General features: G+C 54.6%; 3 protein-coding genes across 6 annotated transcripts in view; all 3 read left to right on the forward strand.

The window, feature by feature from the left end:
* Positions 1-6,895, forward strand: part of MYO9B (myosin IXB) — a 105,579-nt gene extending 98,684 nt beyond the window's left edge. For all 3 annotated transcript variants that reach the window (XM_040241072.1, XM_040241073.1, XM_040241074.1), the window contains 9 exons: positions 104-296; positions 658-786; positions 1,056-1,161; positions 1,445-1,576; positions 3,464-3,587; positions 4,053-4,100; positions 4,451-4,593; positions 5,248-5,375; positions 5,496-6,895. In XM_040241072.1, coding sequence (XP_040097006.1) covers positions 104-296; positions 658-786; positions 1,056-1,161; positions 1,445-1,576; positions 3,464-3,587; positions 4,053-4,100; positions 4,451-4,593; positions 5,248-5,375; positions 5,496-5,911 — 1,419 coding nt within the window. In that variant the 3' untranslated portion in view covers positions 5,912-6,895. The remainder of the gene's footprint in view (positions 1-103; positions 297-657; positions 787-1,055; positions 1,162-1,444; positions 1,577-3,463; positions 3,588-4,052; positions 4,101-4,450; positions 4,594-5,247; positions 5,376-5,495) is intronic.
* A 1,359-nt stretch (positions 6,896-8,254) lies between these two features.
* USE1 (unconventional SNARE in the ER 1) lies at positions 8,255-12,779 on the forward strand. Of its 2 annotated transcripts, XM_040241140.1 has the most exons (9): positions 8,255-8,362; positions 8,458-8,782; positions 9,095-9,144; positions 9,281-9,359; positions 10,632-10,784; positions 11,305-11,317; positions 11,713-11,740; positions 12,159-12,333; positions 12,577-12,779. In XM_040241140.1, exons 2-9 carry the CDS (start codon positions 8,504-8,506, stop codon positions 12,757-12,759), a joined length of 960 nt encoding a protein of 319 aa, XP_040097074.1. In that variant the 5' UTR covers positions 8,255-8,362; positions 8,458-8,503; the 3' UTR covers positions 12,760-12,779. The 2 variants fall into 2 exon arrangements, with proteins under 2 accessions (XP_040097074.1, XP_040097073.1); XM_040241139.1 differs by having other exon boundaries at positions 8,268-8,782.
* Positions 12,780-16,021: 3,242 nt separating this feature from the next.
* OCEL1 (occludin/ELL domain containing 1) lies at positions 16,022-18,597 on the forward strand. The gene is made up of 6 exons (XM_040241152.1): positions 16,022-16,426; positions 16,639-16,815; positions 16,938-17,137; positions 17,542-17,707; positions 17,943-17,996; positions 18,198-18,597. Exons 2-6 carry the CDS (start codon positions 16,738-16,740, stop codon positions 18,318-18,320), a joined length of 621 nt encoding a protein of 206 aa, XP_040097086.1. The 5' UTR covers positions 16,022-16,426; positions 16,639-16,737; the 3' UTR covers positions 18,321-18,597.
* The last annotated feature ends 348 nt before the right edge of the window (positions 18,598-18,945 follow it).

An 18,945-nucleotide genomic window follows, 5' to 3' on the forward strand; every position in this document is an offset into this window, starting at 1 on the left:
GAGAATGAGAGGCAGGGAAGGGACGGAGGCCACAGAGGAGGCCCAGGGGATAACAGGGAAGGCAGCCAGCCCAGGCCTGACCCGTCCCCACTGCCCATCACAGACCGAACCAGGCGCTGAGTTGGGCCACTTTGGCGTGTGCGTGGACAGCCTGACCAGCGACAAGGTCTCAGTGCCCATCGTGCTGGAGAAGCTTCTGGAACACGTGGAGATGCATGGCTTGTACACTGAGGGCCTCTACCGCAAGTCGGGTGCCGCCAACCGCACAAGGGAGCTCCGGCAGGCGTTGCAGACAGGTGGGTGCTGAGGGGGGTGGGTGGGCTTCCCCGGTGGCTCAGACAGTAAAGGGTCTGCCTCCAGTGCAGGAGACCTGGGTTCCATCCCTGGGTCAGGAAGATGCCCTGGAGAAGGAATTGACAACCCACTCCAGTATGCTTGCCTGGGAAATCCCATGGACAGAGCAGCCTGGTGGGCTACAGTCCATGGTGTCACAGTCAGACACGACTGAACAACTGAGCACGCATGTGGGAGCTGGGTGTTGGGGGAGGAAGGGGACGGAGACGGGTGAGTGTCAAGGGCAGGAGGGCACCACCTGGGGCTCCAGGCTCAGCCCGCCTGCCTTCCTTATGCTCACTGGCCCGTGCGCCCACCCTGCAGACCCCGTGGCAGTCAAACTGGAGAACTTCCCCATCCACGCCATCACCGGGGTGCTCAAGCAGTGGCTGCGGGAGCTGCCCGAGCCCCTCATGACCTTCGCCCAGTATGGTGATTTCCTCCGTGCCGTCGGTGAGTCCCCGCCACTGTGGTGAGGGTGGGCAGTTGGTCGAGGGCAGGGGTCAGAGGCTTGAGCCTCTGCTAACGGCCAGTCAGGGAGGAGGGACCCCCATCTCCCCAGGTGAGAAAACAAGGCCTTGACTGGGCCCAGGCAGGACTGCGCTATGGCCCTGCCTCCTTGCCACACACACTGCCCCGGGCCCTACACGGTGGGAGGCTGCAAGTGCCCTGGGGCCCATCGAGCGGGGGCCGCGGGTTGCTGACACCCGGGACCCTTCTAGAGCTCCCAGAGAAGCAGGAGCAGCTGGCTGCCATCTATGCTGTCCTGGAGCACCTGCCAGAAGCCAACCACAACTCCCTGGAGCGGCTCATCTTCCACTTGGTCAAGCAAGTGCCTGTGCCCTAATTGCCGGCTGTCTGGGGGGAGGGGTCCCAGCGAGAGCCCCGCCGTAGCATTCTCTGGGCTGGCGTGCCCTGGTGGCTCCCTTCCAAGGCATGAGCCTGTGTTGGGGGGTCCAGCTTTTTTGTGGGCCTTTTTCTCCACCCTGCAGAAGCCAGCGTTTCTCACCTCCCACCTGCTGCAGCACTTTCCCCACAGGGACTCCCCAGACTCTGGACTCTGGTTTGGGACCTCCCCGCAGCCACCCCCTAACTGCCACTTGCCACACAGGGTGGCCCTACTCGAGGATGTGAACCGCATGTCACCCAGTGCGCTGGCCATCATCTTCGCGCCCTGCCTCCTGCGATGCCCCGACAACTCAGACCCCCTGATCAGCATGAAGGATGTCCTCAAAATCACCACGTGAGTGCCAGGACCGGGCAGCCCCCACCCCCAACACACACCCAGAGCAATCCAGCCAGGGACCCCACAACTGAACAGGACAGCCCGCTCCAGAATCCTAGGATGGCCTAGCCTCGGTAGCATGTAAATGTGCCCGCAGAGAAAAACCCAGAAGCACATAGCCCAGGGGACTTCGTTCTCCCAATTCAGGGGGCCCGGGTTCGATCCCTGGTCAGAGAACTAGATTCCATGTACTGCAACTAAGACATAGTGCAGCCAAACACACACACACATGCACACGCACACACACGCACACGCACACACACCCAGGAGGACTTCCCTGATTCCTCAGTGGATACAGAATCCACCTGTAATGCAGGAGACACAGGTTTGGTTCCTGGGTGGAGAAGGTCCCCTGGAGAAGGAAATGGCAACCCCCTCCAGTATTCTTGCCTGGGAAATGCCATGGGCAGAGGAACCAGGCGGGCTACAGTCCATGGGGTCGCAAAGAGTCAGACACGACTTAGCAGCTAAACCACCATCACCACCCCCGGAGGTGTCCTGAGCACTGGGGTCCTACATGGACTTCATTTGCTCTCTCTACCCTTCCTTCTTTTCTTCTGAAGTCATGTAGAAAGTCATGACTTTCTACAGTCACACTAAACCCAAACTCCTGACAAAGTCTAGAAGTGTGCTGGCTGCTGTGATGGGCAAACAGGGCTCTTGTGACAGACGAGGCCAAGAAGCAACCGGGCCTTGTAGGGGCATCCTGAGGCTGACACACGTCCAGACCCTGGCAGTATCTCCCCTCCAGCGGCAAGAGCATCCCTCCTGAGCTTTTTTGAGGGTGAAAACCCCCAAACCAGGGAGAAATCCCTCATCCCCAGAGTGAGGGACAGATGGTGAACCCCACATTCCCAGCCTCTGGGAGCAGTGGGAACCGGCAGCAAGAAGGAGCAATTGTCTCAAGGTTCCTTCTTCCCATCAAATGATCTTCAAAATTCTCAGAAAGTTCTTCAGGAGGATGGACTTCCCTAATAGTCCAGTGGTTAAGACTCCAAGCTTCCAACACAAGGGACTCAGGTTCGATCCCTGGTCAGGGAACTAGGATCTCACATGCTGCACAGTATGGCCAGAAAAAATTAAAATGAATGAAAGAGAAAGGACTCAGAAGGGTGTCAGCAGACATCCATCACTACGAAGATACTGTTTAGGCGGTAAGTTGTCAAAGTAAGAACTTGTCACCCAGGGTGGTGTCACAAGGCGAACACAGGCAGGCCTGAGGGCTATGCCTGACCATGAGTTCCCCCAGGCATAAACGGCAGCTGGCAGGCAGAGGGGAGAGCCCGCTGAGGCCTGACACTACGCGGCAGCCATGTGTGTTGACAGATTGTCTTCCAGCCTGTTCCAGCACATAACTTGGTACTGTTTTTATCTGTGATCGTGGCAATAGGAGACCTGAGTCATGACTGCCTCTCCATCCAAACTGACCCATCCCATCCCGCCCCACCCTCCCTGACCTGGTGTTGACCATTGCCCCGACCCGCAACCATTCCAGGCTGGCCCTGATCACTGAGCAGAGGTGTCTTGGGTCACAACTGACTTCTAGAGCCCTTGGGGCCAGCTGCCTACAGCCCATGGGGTAAACAGCTCACATGGTACTGTACTTCCTCCTGCAAAGGACAAGGCTTATTAAGGCGGATTCAGGCTCAGAGAGGTGGGGTGAGGTGCACGAGATCACACAGCAAGTGAAGCAGGGCCACGATGGGAGCCACAGCCTTGCCTGTGGCCTTGCCTGCTCTCTGGGTCTCTCTCAGCCACCGTGCCCGTCTTGGGCCAGCATCTCCCTAGATGTGGGGCCCTCACGTTGGCCATCCCGGGCCGGTAGCTGAGCAGCCTTCTCCACAGGTGCGTGGAGATGCTGATCAAAGAACAGATGAGGAAGTACAAAGTGAAGATGGAGGAGATCAACCAGCTGGAGGCTGCTGAGAGCATGGCCGTTCGAAGGCTTTCTCTGCTGCGCCAGAATGCTGTGAGCTATGCTGGGCGGGGCTTTGGGGGGGCGGAGCTGGGCGGGGGCGGAGTCTCACTTGTCTGCCCAGCGCACACTTCCAGCACACATCCTTGGCCACAGTCAGCCTGACCTGGGGCCTCGTGGCAGCATGGTTAGGGGCCGATTCCTCACCTCGGCCAAAAGACCACCATCCTAGACCAGCCTCAAGGTCGGCTCTTCCTCTCAGCAGTGGGGGAGAAACCTGTCACCTACTTGGTAGGCCCTTGGTCGTTCTCCCGCCACAACCCGAGGCCCCGCCCATAGGGACCCACAGCAGAAGAGGCTTGGGGTCGGGGAACGGATAGGAGGATAAGGGGCCAGTCTCAGGCTCCTGTGGGAGGACCCTGTCCTTGTCCCCACAGTCAGACATGCGTTATGCCCATGACTAACACGTAAGCCCTGGTCGTGGCCCTGTGTGGTCACCCTCTCTTATCTCTCCCCCAGCCATGGCCTCTCAAACTGGGGTTTTCGTCTCCCTATGAGGGGGTCCTGGTATGTACACCTACGGTCCGCCCTCCTCACATGTCTCCCGGCGCGGTGCATGCTGGGGTTCCTCTCGGCCCCTAGGGTCCTCGTAGAATAGGTCGAGCGTGTCCTAACCTCTGAAAGTGCATGCTGGGGGAACTTCATTGCCTGCTGATCGCCTGTGCTGAAGACAACTAATCAGCCAAGTACTGGCCATTGGGTCCCCGCATGATCCCCAGAGAGGCCTCACTAAACCTAGACTTCCCTGTCAGAACTAACCTCCCCCAGAGCTGCTCGTACCACCCTCTCCCCATCTGCAAGCACTGATCTCCCACCCACCCAGAGTGGCTGGCCAGACACGCTGCATCTGTCTGCAGATTAAGAACCCCAAGGCCCGGGGGAGCGGCAGCAGTGGCCCGGAAGAGCTGGGGGTGCTGCAGGAGGAGGAAGCAGCCGGTGGCGATGAGGATCGGGAGAAGGAGATCCTAATCGAGCGGATCCAGTCCATCAAAGAGGAGAAGCAAGTGTCTCTCTGATCCCTCACCACCCTTAGCTTCCCTGTCTGATCTCCGGCCACTGGCCCCTCCACTAGAGGGGGTCTGGTTGTTAGGAGGTTGATGGGCTAGGCTCAGCCCTGTGGTCCAGGGTCCATCTCTTGGGGCACTGCTGTCCTATAACACAGCCTAGGACTGTTTAAACCTCTCACGTGGCCATCATGGTGGTCCACGGGAAGAGGAGAGGCCACAGGGATGATGCCTGAACCTAAAGTTGGCCTCAGCTAGGGTGATCCAGCAATTTATTATCCAGTCAGGGTGGAAGTATGAACAGAGATACAGTTGACAAATTATGCCAGGAGGTCGGGTGTAATCCTGTTCTTAGAAATAGGCTGGGGCACTCCAGACAGAAGGGACAGCATGTGCTAAGGTCCTGAGACAGAAACTGCTCACTAGCTGAGTCACAGATGCCTGGTTTCCCTCCAGTCTGACCCGCTGCTCACATGAACTTCACTGAGCCAGGGGCATCTGGGGTGAGGTGTGGTTTGGGGTGCTAGCGGGCAGAGAGTCCCACCGAGGCGCAGAATAACCTACTCTGTCCCCTATTGGCCTGGCACTTTTCCACGGGGCAGTCCTTCACTATGGAGCAGCCTTGGACACTGTGACCCCTTCATCCCCAGGGAGGACATCACGTATCGGCTGCCAGAGCTGGACCCTCGGGGCTCTGACGAGGAGAACTTGGACTCAGAGACATCAGCCAGCACCGAGAGCCTGTTGGAAGAGCGGGCTGGGAGGGGGGCCTCGGAAGGTCAGTATTAAGGTAGCGTCTGCTTTTTTCCTTCCCATGTCCACACCCACCAGGCCCCCGGGCGAGGGTCCATCTGCCGGTCCTGCAGCTGCAGTAACCCTGCCATCTGTCTCTCAAAAGGGCCCCCCGCGCCTGCTCTCCCCTGCCCCGGCGCGCCCACCCCGAGCCCCCTCCCTGAGGCGGCCGCCCCTCCTCGACGAAGGCCGTCGTCCTTCATGACGGTCAGAGTGAAGACCCCCCGGCGGACCCCGATCATGCCCACGGCCAACATCAAGCTTCCGCCTGGCCTGCCCTCCTATCTCCCTGGCCGGGTGCCTGGTACTCAGGAAGCTGCCGCCACAGTGAGGCGCCGAGAGCCGCCGGCCCGCCGCCCAGACCAGGTACACTCCGTGTATATCACGCCAGGCACTCACCTGCCCGCTCAGGGCCCTCAGGAGCCCCTGGACAAGGATGACCGGCCGCCTGGGGCCAAGCGGAGGTATTCGGATCCCCCAACCTACTGCCTGCCCTCTTCCTCGGGCCAGGCCAATGGCTGAGGGCCCTCAGCTGCCAGCATCCGCACATCCAAGGATGGCCCAGTCCCCGAGCTGGGCACCAGAGCTCCAGAGCCAGCATTCAGTGATCTGAGAAGGATCCTGAGTGGAAAGCTCCAAGAGTGATGTGAGGTGGGCACTGGCTCCAAGTGAGTTTAAGCGGGGAGAGGCCAGCTGAGGCCTGGCCACCCTTGCTGAGCCCCCATGTCACACGGGAGGCGCCCGATCAGAGCACCGAATCATGGCGGGCAGCCCAGCATCTCCCAACTCCCCTTTTGTACGTTTTCAAGGTCGTTTCTTTGTGCATGGTTTACATAAGTTTAAACTGTAACAGCCTTAACAGAAGACCAAATTGTTTATATATATATATATATGTACAAACTTTTATATTAACGCCCTGCATCTCCCTTATAACCTGGATGTGAGTCTTCAGAGCAAGCCCACACAGCCAACAGGCTTCGGAGGCTCAGACCCACGCTGAGGGGGCCAAGGGCTAGGACTCTGCATGAGGGGTTTGGACACTTGTGGCCCCTGACTGCCCCGTACTGTGTCCCGGCCAGTGGCTGACAGGCCCATTCAAGGGAACAATAGAGCCTTCCATGGTGATCAAGACTGTTGGCTAGAGCCAGGACACAGAGTGGTAGGCAGCCTCCACTCCAGGCGCCACAGACCTCACATTATTCCAGGGATACTCGAATGTGGCCATCACTCCTCGGTCTGTTGTGCCCCGGACAGAGAAGACCACCTTGGCACTGCCCGCCCCATGTGGCAGAGCAGGAGCCCGCAACTCAGGACCGTTCACGGGTGGGGAGGGCAAGGCCTGGGCTTGTATGTCTCTGCAAATCTACAGTGACAGTCTGGGCAGCTGCACAGAGGGGGATTCCCCTCTCAGGCTCAGCCCACTCTCCCAACACCTGGACACACGGCGCCAGGTCTGGGACAAGAGACACCCACAGGCCATGTGAAATAAAGAAAAAGTGCCTAAGAGGTGTCTGCGTGCAGTTCCTACTCAGACAGGCTCCAGGTTGGCGGGTGGGGGTCAAACATGCAGCCTCAGCCAAAAATGGCAATGGTGCAGGGCAAGGATTGAGCCCCTTTGTCTGGGAGGACTTCCATTGTTCCTCCAGCCAACTCCTGTTGTAATTTCACATAAGCGAGGTGGGCTTATATTTTGGCTGTGCCATGCAGCTTATAGGAGCCTAGTTCCCTGACTAGGGATCAAACCCACACCCCCTGCAGTGGAAGCTTGACTGGACCACCAGCGGAATCCCTGGAAGTGCTTTTTATTGATCCAGAAAGCTGAGGAAGCAGGCAGCTCATGGCAGAGTCACATGAAGTGAGGAGAGCCTGCTGTCCTGGGAGCTGCCTCCTTAAATGTCAGCTGAAGGGGCCATCTGCCTTGGGGGGCGGTGGGGAGTCGGTCCTGGGGAACCCACTAGAGCCTGAAGCAACAGCACCACCACCATCACCACCAGTAGAGAAGCTCCCAGGTTGCAACCAGACCAGCAGTTGTAACTGGTTGGCAGATAGGGTTTGTAGGTGTGGGGGAGTTAAGAGACCCTGACAAACCTGAGTTTAAGTGACGCATGCTGAAGAGTTGGCGGCCTAGTCCAAGGTCACACAGCCGGGATGGGGCGGCCTGGGGTTCAGACCCTGCCCTGTCTGGCTCATGCATGTGTGGATGTGTGCTCAGTCATGTCCGACTCTTTGCCACCCCATGGACTGTAGCCCACCAGGCTCCTCTGTCCATGGACTTTCCCAGGCAAGCATACTGGAGTGGGTTGCTATTTCCTTCCCCAGCGGATCTTCCTGACCCGGGGGGTCGAACCCCCGTCTCCTGTGTCTCCTGCACTGACAGGTGGATTCTTTACCACTGAGCCACTTAGGAAGCCCTGTCTGGCTCTAGAGCCGCTCCCCGGCACCGGCCCGCGGCCCGCCACCCCATCAATAACCTGAGTTTGAGTTTAGACTCATCCACAGTACTTACAGGGCACCAAGGCCACTGATGTGACCTGAACACAGGTAACCTGAAGGACGGGGAGATAGTTGAGGGATGTATGCCAGGCTTCAGCCCCTGTGATGTCCCCATCCTCACTCGGAGGGCCCACAGAGGGAGACTCGAACAAGGGGCCTTGACTTCTTGAGGACACGGGTGGGGTTCTGTCCACGGGGGTCTGGGCGTTGAGGGTGACCCAGCCACACCTCACGCTCCCAGGTTTAGCTCATGTCACTGCCAGACTAACCGTTTCCCAATAGCGGAAACAGGTCCAGAAAAAGTCAAGAAACTCGCAAAAGGCTACGACGGGAGGTGGAGTCAGGGTCAGGGCTGGGACCGGAAATAATAGCCCCTAAGTCTTGGATTCCGAAGTCCCAGGTCAGGGCCTCTTCAGAGAAGACTCCCTGGATGCAGAAGGGCTCAGAATGGGAAAAACTCAGGAAGGAGTGGAGAGAGGGGTAGGAATTTTGAGGGGGGGAGTAATGAGCACTTCACGCTTTACATGTGGGTCTTCTGGCACCGAAGGACTTGATCCTTTCAACCTTTCCGGAAGGGTCAAGACGCTCGCAAGAATAAGCAAGCGATTCATCCCGGAGTAAATGCAGACGGGATGGCGTCTCGCATTGAAACAAGACATTACTTCCGCTACCCAAACGAGAACAAGAATGGAACAGCAAACAAACAGGGCACTTCCGACCGGAAGGAGGCTACGGAAGGCACTTCCGCCATCTCTTAAGATGGCGCCGGCGGAAGGGGCGGAGTACCACTGGGTGGTGATGGCAGCGTCGAGGCTGGAGCTGAACCTGGTGCGGCTGCTGTGCCGCTGCGAGGCGATGGCAGCGGAGAAACGGGACCCGGACGAGTGGCGTCTAGAAAAGGTAGGGAATCCCGTGTTTCCTCGTAAACCCCGAATCCAGGAGAGTGGCCCTCGTAGCTAGAGGCCACCGGGCCCGACTCCCCCGCCCCGCCAGCCAGCGTGGCCACGCCCCTTCCGGTTGGTTCCGGCCACGTCCACCTGCGGCTCTCCCGCCTTCTCCCTGAGGCTCAGCGGGTCCCTCCTCCTGATACTTGGCCCCTCCTGTTTCAACCCCGCCCCCATCCTGGCCTCGCCCCTTGTTGGCTCTGATCTCTCTGAGCAGGATGTAGGGGTAGGGGGAGGACTGGGCTGACACCCCACTTTTTGTCCCCAGTACGTGGGAGCTCTCGAGGACATGCTGCAGGCCCTGAAAGCACAGGCGAGGTGAGTGCAGGCGGCCACAAGTGGTTCAAAATTGAGTCTCCTACTGGAGACCAAGAACCCTGGTCTCCAGTTCCCGCTAAGAACCTCCCCTCAACTGGGCACAGTAGGCTTTCCTTTTCTTCTTCTCCCCTTCCAGCAAACCGGCTTCGGAGGTGCTCAATGAATATTCTCGGAAGGTAGATTTTCTGAAGGGAATGCTGCAGGCAGAGAAACTGGTAAGCAGGAGCACCTCTGCCTGGTCAACCTTCATGCTCACCTGGGGCCTGCCCCTCTGGTGACTGCCGGGGTCCAGCCCCGGTGGATCCAGGGAACTCGAAGGGTGGATGGAGTCGGCGAGGAAAACTTATTTATTAATATAAGATTAGATTAGGAAGAAATAGTGTAGTAGGAAAATTAAGTGGAGAGAGAGGCTGATTAACTTGGGTTATGTGGAAAACCAATAAAGTTCCAGACAAGGAGCTTGCACCATCTGCGTTGGGCCACCGGCGCCCGTTTGAATATCTAAGGGTGCCTCGCCTTAGGCTCCCTTTCGCGCAGGTCTTAACAGCCAGGGCAAGTAAGTAGACTTGGCGGCCTCCGCGCCCCAGATGGGAATTCAGCCTGAATTAGAGTAAAGAGGAGACATGGGGGAAACCAGTCCAGCGACTGGCTCTCCTTCTATTGTTCTTCAAGGCCTTTTATACTTTTGATTATACATAGAGATCAATGGGTAATACAAAATTATGTAGCGTTAGCAGCCCAGACTCTTTCTGTATATCTTTTTGTATACAAAAGGTCTCAGGTGATTTACATTATCTTCTGGCCAGGAGGCTTGCTAACAATTTTTTGGCTGTCTTTCTTAATGAATGTTAATCTCGTTTCCCCTGAAGTGTGTTTTTCTTTCATCTGCATCTCCTTAAAGCACTAAAGTTACATCTCTATAGAACAAAGGCACAGTGGGTTATAACAAAGAAGGTACTTAACTCAAAGATCTAATGTTGCTAATACCGGGTCTACTACTAGTTTTTCTATATACCAACGATACCTAAAAATAAAGGATATGAAAATTTGGCAGCAAGTATTGGCTCAACAAATGAAACTTTTAATCAGTCCTATTCTAATGATTTTGACTCCTCGGAAGCCCCTACGTTCCTAGGATGTTTTAAGCTTCCTGTGCCTCCTGCTGTCAGGAGGCCTCAAACAATCAACAGGCGCAGCTGTATGAGTCCTGCAGGCAGGCTAGAAAGCCATCAGAGGGGTTTTTGGATTGAAACACTCTTTCAAATGCAGAAGACTAAAGCCCTGAATTGACTTTTTCCAGAGAATATCAGAAGAGTGGAAAAGCAGGCAGATTCTTATTTTTGAGGGGTGGATGCTCAGGAAATTCCAGGGGGAAAACCTGAGGTCTGATTAGCCTTGCCATCAGAGCTCTGCCGCATGACCTTGTCATGGGTGGAATTCCTCATGCTGGCTCCCGGCAGGTGACTGCCCCCTTCCCGCTTCTGCAGACCTCTTCCTCAGAGAAGGCACTAGCCAACCAGTTCCTGGCCCCTGGCCGAGTACCCACGACAGCCAAGGAACGGATCCCCGCTACGAAGACAGTACACCTGCAGTCTCGGGCTCGGTACACCAGTGAGATGCGGAGTGAGCTGCTCGGCACGGTAGGGCTCCCTCCCTCGTCCCCGGAAAACTTGAGCTGGGGACAGGAATTTGTGCATGGAGGTGGCCAGAACAACACTGTCCGGTGCAGGGACTAGGATACCCAACAGACAGGACCTGGACCATCAGACAAGGCTTCCCAACAGACAGACGGGCATCGTGGCCAGGGCTTTACTAGATGAATAAGAGTTTCCATACAAGACAAAAATGGCACATCTACCCTTAAAAGCCCCAGAGTTGGCCCGAAGCAAGGTTTGGCCCCACCTCACCACACATCAGTGAGTTTTTTTCCGCTGTGAAATAGGGTGACAGATACCTCTATGAGCACTTTCTGTGGATCTGAAAAATACCCTTCAAAATATGAACCCTTGTTTTCAGTTTATAGATGAGGAAACTGAGCCTCAGAGGTCACAGGACTTGTCCAGGGTCCTGATTGAGGGTGGGGAGTTTCTGAAAGCAGAAAGGACAGGTCTGGGGGCATGGCATGGTTGGTGATTCTGTGCCTCTCCTTTTTCCCCACAGGACTCTAGTGAAGGTGAGACAGCATAAGCAGAACAGGACTCAAGGCCTGGGACAGATACACATCCTAGTGCCCCACATCCCTCGTGCCTAACCTGGCTCCCACAGGGTGTTCGCAGCCCAGGGAAACTGTGCCCAGGGACCTTCCCACACTTGAAGGGGGTGTCAGGAAGGGGCCCTAGAGGAAACATAGTTGGACACTCCCAGCCCAAGCGACTATGGCTGGCTAGAGGGAGGACCCGGGGCCGGGGTGGGGGTGCCCGATGAGGAAGATTTGCTGCACCTGCTGTGCTACAGACAGAAGGGGAAATGGCATTGTGAGTAGCAGACACATCCCGAGCAACGGTCAGGAAGCTGGAAAACGGCAGACCAATTCTTCCTTTTTGCCTGCTTGGCTTGTTTTGCTTTCAGAGCCTGAAATGGATGTGAGGAAGAGAACGTGAGTATCTTCAGCCCTTGGGGAGCATTGCAGGGAGGGGGGAGTTGCACAAAGGTTGAACCGCTAAAGCACAACGATGAGCATTTAAACCACCAATCAGGGGATTCCCCAGTGGTCCAGTACTTAGGACTGTGTGCTTTCATTGCCAAGGGCCCGATTCAATCCCTGGTTGGAGAAAAAGATCCTACAAGCTGAGTGGTGCAGCCAATAATAATAATAAAATAATAATAATAAAAACTAATGAACAGCCACGTCTGAGGATGCTTTTCCCAGAAGCCAAAGCGAAAAAGGAGAAACAGCCCCAAGCAGGGCAGTAGCTGGAACTATAACCTCTAGGTCCCTTGAAAACATGTTGGTCTCTTCCCTCTTTCCCCCACCCCAATCTCATACCCACTGGTCTACCCACCTGTGGGGTCAGTGGGGCGTCAGGGCCCACACCAAGGGATGAGAAGCAGTCAGCAGCCGAGCTAGACCTCGTCCTGCAGCGACACCAGAACCTCCAGGAGAAGCTGGCAGAGGAGATGCTCGGCCTGGCCCGGAGCCTCAAGACCAACACACTGGCTGCCCAGAGTGTCATCAAGAAGGACAACCAGGTATGAAGACTCTGGGAACTCTAGAGCCTCTGGTTTGGGGCATCAAAGAAGGCTTCCCAGAAGAAGGTCCCTACGGCTGGGACTTAGCTGGATGAATAGGAGTTTGGCAGAAGTAAAACATGGCATTCCCAGAGGAGGAAACGGGGCTAGCAAGGGCCAAGAGATACAGATTTACCCCAGTGCGGTAGGAAGAGGTGACACTTGGGCCCAGTCCTGTGGACACTGCCCCTGCCTCACCCACAGACGCTGTCCCACTCACTCAAGATGGCCGACCAGAACCTGGAAAAGCTGCAGACAGAGTCCGAGCGGCTGGAGCAGCACACGCGGAAGTCAGTCAACTGGCTGCTCTGGGCCATGCTCATAGTCGTCTGCTCCATCTTCATCAGCATGATCCTCTTCATCCGCATCATGCCCAAGCTCAAATAAACACTTGGCCTGGCCTGTGTCTCCTGGGCCCTCTCTGCCCTCCACCCTGTCCAGGGATGATACCTTTTGGGGTTGGCAGCGTGATGGGAAGGCCCTTGGAGCCCCATGAGAACTACAGAGAGTACATGACCAGGAGAGGAAGGAGGTCAGGCAGCTGGGGGAGGTGAGTCAACAAGCCTGCCTCCCATTTCTGCCCCCCGCCCCCCCCCCCCCCCCAGGTACCTACTTCACACTGGACAAGGCAGGGCCCATAGAGGCCCCAAGAACTCCCAATCTGATGGAGTCAGAGCCAAACACATTTCTGTGGAGTCAAGGTAAGGTCTGGAGGGTTGGCGGGGAGTGGGCCCACGCCTGGAGGTCAGCCTGTAGGAAGGGTTGAAAAGTTGTCTCTTTGAGCTGTGAACGACGCCGGGATTCTTGGCCTCCGGAGGAGATGAATTCGATCCAGAGCCACTGACAAGGCTTGATCGCTCAGAACTTTTGTGTAATAAAGTTTTATAAAAGAAAGTATCTGACATAGACATCAGAAGGGGGCAGAAAGAGTGCCCCCTTGCTAGTTTTTAGCAAGAAGTTATATACCTATTAGCAAGCTGCTAATTAGAGAAAAGGAAATGTCTGAAAACTCAGAGTGGCACCAGGCCCCTCACCCACAACATGCATTTTGAGATAACACTGGCACAAGGTGAGTCATCCCGGGCCATACAGCAATTGACATGGGGACTTCCTTGGTGGCCCAGTGGTTAAGATTCTATGTTTCCAATGCAGGGGGCCCAGGTCCAGTCCCTGGTCAGGGAACCAGATTCCACATGCCTCAACTAAGACCTCATGCGATCCGATAAATTCTTAAAAAAAAAAAAGAAAATTGACATGAATCTTGAAGAAAGGTAGATTTCCAAGCAAATACATAGTTGCATTAACATAGCTTAAGAGAACATTTCCATGAGTAAAACATACCGGTTTGTTGAGTCATTACCGGTTCTGGTTCTGAGTCTTAGGCAGAACCTACTTTATGAAAGACAAGAGTCTAAGGTAAGTCCATAGTTCATTAACGTAGCTTAAGAAAAACATTTCCATAAGAAAAACGCATTGGTTAGCTCAAGGTTTGAGAAAAGTTAATTTCAGATGGAACCGGGTGTCCTCATGGCAACACAAAATTTTTTAAAGAAACCTTTTAATTTGCATAGAGAAGGGAAAATGTCTGACACTTGCAACCTACTTCCTCCATTTGGGGATCCCTAGCCTTCCTGCCTATTACCTTCTCAGGTGTCAGTGCTGGGCTTTCCTTGGGATTGAAAGTGATAATTCGGAGACAAGGCTTAGCCCAGCCACAGCCGGAAATCTCAGGACATTGCGGATGCTTCACACAGTCACTCAGCAAACACAAGAAAATCAGTGGCAACCCTGCCCTGCCCGGGTCATAGTCTTGGTGGGCACTGGAGTTGGGACCCTGGAAGGGATCATGGAGTATGAGTCCAGAGGCATTATGGGTCCTGGTTCTGCTTATCCCCACTCCAGATGTCAAGAGCAAAGTCTGAGAGGGGTGACTGAAGAAGCTTGATAAGGAAGGGTGGACAGAAGGTGCCTGTCCCAGACCATCGAGGCATGAGCACTGTGGAACATGCATGGAGTTGTCCACGGGGCCCCCACCCCCACTCCATCAGCATAGGTGTAAAACCACCATTAATAGTTTTTAAAATTCCAGTGGCAGTTTTTAAAGCTTTGTGAAAGCTCTAGTGGCAACTTTTTAAAAATAGACCCTAAGAAGGAGGCTCGTGCTTGTGACTCAGAGATGGTTCAGTATTAGGAAGCATGTTAATAGCCATATCAGGAAGCAGAATCATAGAGTGAAATGGAACCTTGTACTGCTCACAGCATCCATTATGCAAAGTCTCAATTAAAAATAATGAGCATTTCCTCACTGAATGGAAAAACCTCAAGCCAAAGGCAGTGTTGAGTTTAATGGGCAATTCTAGAAGCTTTACCGTCAAAGTGAAGAAACTAAACTGAGGTGGAGTGGAGGGATACTCACAGTCCACCCATCTCCAATGATTTGATATTGTCGGAGGTGCTAGGCAATGCAACTAGACAACAAAAAGAAGTCAGATTACTCACAGATGATAAAATTACTTGTCTATATAAAAAGATCCAAGCAAACTTAACTAAAACAGCTATTTCAGTAAGAGAATTTAGTAAACCAACAAGAGGATTAATGAATATTTAATTTCCTATATGCAAAAAACAAAGTTGCAAAATATATTGGAAGATCCCATTTATAATAGTAACAGCAAAGATACACTATCTGGTTAAATTAACACCCTTAATATATAAAAAGGTCCTAAAAGCCAAAAAGGAAAAAAAAAGATTTGTAGGAAATAAACAGGAAAACAAATATAAATGGTTTCTGAATTTTTTCACTCACCAGATTAGGCAAGATTAAAAGTACAGGTACAGGAAACTGATGCCATCGAGGTTGCAAGGGTTGTGGGAAAACCAGCTGATTAGAGCATTATTGGCACAAGCTCACTGAAAAACAACTCGACAATTGATGCTGTTCAGTCGCTAAGTTGTGTTCGGCTCTTTGCGACCCTATGGACTTCAGCACACCAGGCTCCTCTGTCCTCCACTATCTACCAGTTTGTTCAAAGTTATGTCCATTGAATCAGTGATGCTATGTAACCATCTCATCCTCTGCCACCCTCTTGCCTTCAAACTTTCCCAGCTTCAGAGTCTTTTCCAAGTCAGTTCAATCTTTTTGACAATATCTTTCCAAATTAAAATACACAGGTCTCTTTCCCCCGTGGATTCTGGGAAGTTTCACTTCTAGGAATTTATCCTACATAATCCTGCACAATTGGCCAAAGAACTGTGCCCTTGACTCTCTTTTCTATAGTATTGTCCCTCCTGAGGAAGATTTGTCATTGACTTAGAATCTCTCCAAAAGGAGATATAATTAACTGTGGCCTCTGGGAATAAGGGTGGGTAAGAAATTCACTCTGCGCTATGCTTCTTTTCTATGTGAATTCTCTAAACATGCCTCCAGTGCTTATTTAAAGAACTATTTTAAAAATATAACCGCTGAGTAAATAGATAAGTCGGTGGGGTTGTTCAGTCGCTAAGTCGTGTCGGTCTCTTTGCGACCCCGTGGATTGCACCACGCCAGGCTCCCCTGTCCTCCACTGTCTTCCGGAGTTTGCTCAGACTTCTGTCCATTGAGTCGGTGATGCTGTCTAACCGTCTCATCCTCTGCCGAAAATTCTCCAAATAAACAGGGTCAGAAACAGTGAGTTACCGGCCCCAAACACAGCAGCTGTCTCCCGTCAGCTTCACCGCCAGGGTGTGGGTCCACTTCCGGGTTCCCCCGGCCCGCCTCCTCACCGCCAGCCCCGCCCTATATATACCGAGGCCCCTCCCCTGGCCCGCGGAGCGACCCAGCCAGTGGACTTCAGCCTGTAGTTAATGCACCACACGGACTTCGGGAGCGGACCTAGAGTTGGAGCCCCAAACGCTGGGACAGGTGACCCCAGGCAGGAGTGGTTCGTGCCGCCCATCACCCGGACCGGAGATCCCAAGGGTCTTCTCGGGGGCGCTGTCCATGGGCTCCGCCTAGCCCTGCGGGACAGATTGCGGGCCGCGCCGGGGTTAACGCGAGCCAATCCTGGGCTGCGCGGTACGTAACGGATTATTTGCATAGCGCTCTTCCGGGTACGCACCCGGCGGCGGGGTCTGGGGCTCTCTGAGACCAATGGCGTGCGTCTATGCAAATGAGGGCGGAGATGGAGAAAGCGTAGCGGGTAAAGGAGTTGGCCGCTCCGGGAGCCGCCCCCCAGTGAGTTCTCCCACCGTCCCACCTCCAATCATGTCCCCCTGCTGTGTCCACAGTCCGCCCGCCGACCATCCCCGCCACGCGCGGGTCACGACTCTCCCCGCAGGACCCGCACACCGGCCCGGGGACGCCGGAGCGGCGCCGCCCCCAAGCCGATGCCCACCCGAGAGCACCCCCAGACCCATGGCTCCCGGGGGAACCTGCAGACCCGTCCGCCTGGCCCTGGTCCTCCGGTGAGTCTAAAAGGGAGAAGGGTTCCCAGGCCGAGCCCAGGCATAGGATTCATTTCCCCCTGTTTAAGGGATGCCGGCTAACGTTCGTTAACTCCAAACCATGATTCATGCGCCTTCTGCAGCGGTTGGTGTCTAGCGGCCTCAAACCCAGCGCTCCCCCAACTGTGTACCAGCGCCATCCCGGAGCCCACAGGACCAAGCCCAAGAAGATTGTATTTGAGGATGAACTCCCCTCCCGGGCCCTCCTGGGCACCAAGAAGTCTACTAGAGCCGTCTGCGAGAGACATATGCCCAGGCCCCACCCCGTGCCTGACTATGAGCTGTGAGTGGTTCCTAATTTCTTGGAACAGGGACGGGGCACTGAGGCTGGGGCTTTGACAAGTGAATAAGAGTTTGGTGGTTTAGTCACCAAGTCATGTCTAACTCTTAGGACCCCATGGATTGTAGCTTGCCAGGCTCCTCTGTCCATGGGATTCTCCAGGCAAGAATATTGCAGTGGGTTGCCATTTCCTTCTCCAGGGGATCTTCCTGACCCAGAAACCAAACCTGGGTCTCCTGCAGATTCTTTACCAACTGAGCTACAAGGGAAAAGTAAGAGTTTACCAAATAGTAAAAAGAGAAGAAAGGCATTTGGGGCAAGGTGCCCAACAGAGACCAAAAAAAGCAAATTACACTGTGGAAAAGAGTTCTTTCCACTCATACTCTGACCCCCTTTCAACCTGGTAGTAAGTATCCACCAGTGAGCACTGCGAAGGATCGGAGCCGCTATGCTGCAGTGTTTCAGGACCAGTACCCAGAGTTCTTGGAGCTCCAGCAGGAGGTGGGCTCTGCACAGGCAAAGCTCCAGCAGCTGGAGGCCCTGCTGAACTCGCTGCCCGGACCCCGAAGCCAGGTCAGCACCAGGTGGAAACCCTCATCCCACATCCCTTGCAAGTGGCCTAAGCCTGGCCTCTGGAAGCCCAGTGGGTTCAGATCTCTGGGCCTCTTCCTCCTCGAGGCTGGGCGGGCACCACATCACATGGGCCAAGGTCAGCCCTTGACAAGGTCCACCTTGTCTGAACCTCAGTTTCCCCATCCCTCCTTGGGTCCTGTGCTCCCTGAGCACCTGCTTCCTTCTCCCCTGGCAGAAGGAGGCCCATGTCACTGCCCGTGTCTGGAGGGAATTTGAGAAGAAGCAGATGGTGAGTCGTGCCTCTTGAGTCCTACAGCCTTGGCCTTTGCACCCACCCTCCACATACTCACACTCCCATGAGGCTGGGCACTTTTGCTCAGTTTCATGGAAAGAAAACTAAGGTTCAGAGAGGAAAAGATGAAAGCTCAAGCAGCTTGAGAGGCATAGGCCAGACTGCCACAAAGACTTCCCTGGATCTCGCCCTGCTCAGGACCCCAGCTTCTTGGACAAGCAGGCTCGCTGCCATTACCTGAAGGGCAAACTAAGGCACCTCAAGACACAGATCCAGAAATTCGACGACCAAGGAAACAGCGAGGGCTCTGTGTACTTCTGAGTGTCCTGGCAAATAGAGGGAACCATCGAAATGGGGGGCCCTACCCTGCCCTTCCTTCTCTTCCCTCCTGATCTTTGCTGTTACTGTTGCCCCGCCTGGGGTAGCCATGCCTGATTTTAAATGCCTTCACCTTTGAGGCCTAGATCTGATGGCCCCTCTCCAGCAAGGCTTCCCAGAACCTCCTGCAGGACCTCCATGGAGACCCCACATCGAGTCCATCCCCTGAAGTGGGTCCTGCTCTCCATTCCAGTGGAATAAACATTTATTAAACACCCACTGCCGCTTAAAACTCCTGATTTCACTCATCACCAAAAAATTGTTCTTCCATTCTCCCGAGGAAAAAAAAATTAAGGATCTGAGAAAGGGACTTGACCAGGATTTCTGGGTAGACTGTGAACCCCAGTCTGTCCAGGGGGCTCCCTGTCCTCCAAGAGTCTCAAATGGCCTCCAAGAGTCTCCAAGAGGAAGAAGCTGAGGGGTCAACCACTAGTGCCACCTCCTCAGCCAGGAGGGCCCCCTAATGTCCACGCCGTGCCAGGCTCAGGGTAGCATGGATGGAGTACAAGTAGGTCCAGGCTCCATGTGAAGCCCAATGATGGTAGCCCAGGAGCTTTCTTTGAGCCTT

Source organism: Oryx dammah, unplaced genomic scaffold (assembly GCF_014754425.2).
Source record: "Oryx dammah isolate SB20612 unplaced genomic scaffold, SCBI_Odam_1.1 HiC_scaffold_5, whole genome shotgun sequence".
NCBI classification, from domain to species: domain Eukaryota; kingdom Metazoa; phylum Chordata; class Mammalia; order Artiodactyla; family Bovidae; genus Oryx; species Oryx dammah.

Bases quoted from the DNA above. Each gene is read 5' to 3' on its own strand.
- USE1 (XM_040241140.1), top strand. From the start codon at position 8,504: ATGCAGACGGGATGGCGTCTCGCATTGAAACAAGACATTACTTCCGCT. The intron at 8,783-9,094 runs GTAGGGAATCCC...TTTTGTCCCCAG, and splicing joins ACGAGTGGCGTCTAGAAAAG to TACGTGGGAGCTCTCGAGGA. The intron at 12,334-12,576 runs GTATGAAGACTC...CCTCACCCACAG, and splicing joins TCATCAAGAAGGACAACCAG to ACGCTGTCCCACTCACTCAA.
- OCEL1 (XM_040241152.1), top strand. From the start codon at position 16,738: ATGCCCACCCGAGAGCACCCCCAGACCCATGGCTCCCGGGGGAACCTG. The intron at 17,708-17,942 runs GTCAGCACCAGG...CTCCCCTGGCAG, and splicing joins TGCCCGGACCCCGAAGCCAG to AAGGAGGCCCATGTCACTGC. The intron at 17,997-18,197 runs GTGAGTCGTGCC...CGCCCTGCTCAG, and splicing joins AATTTGAGAAGAAGCAGATG to GACCCCAGCTTCTTGGACAA.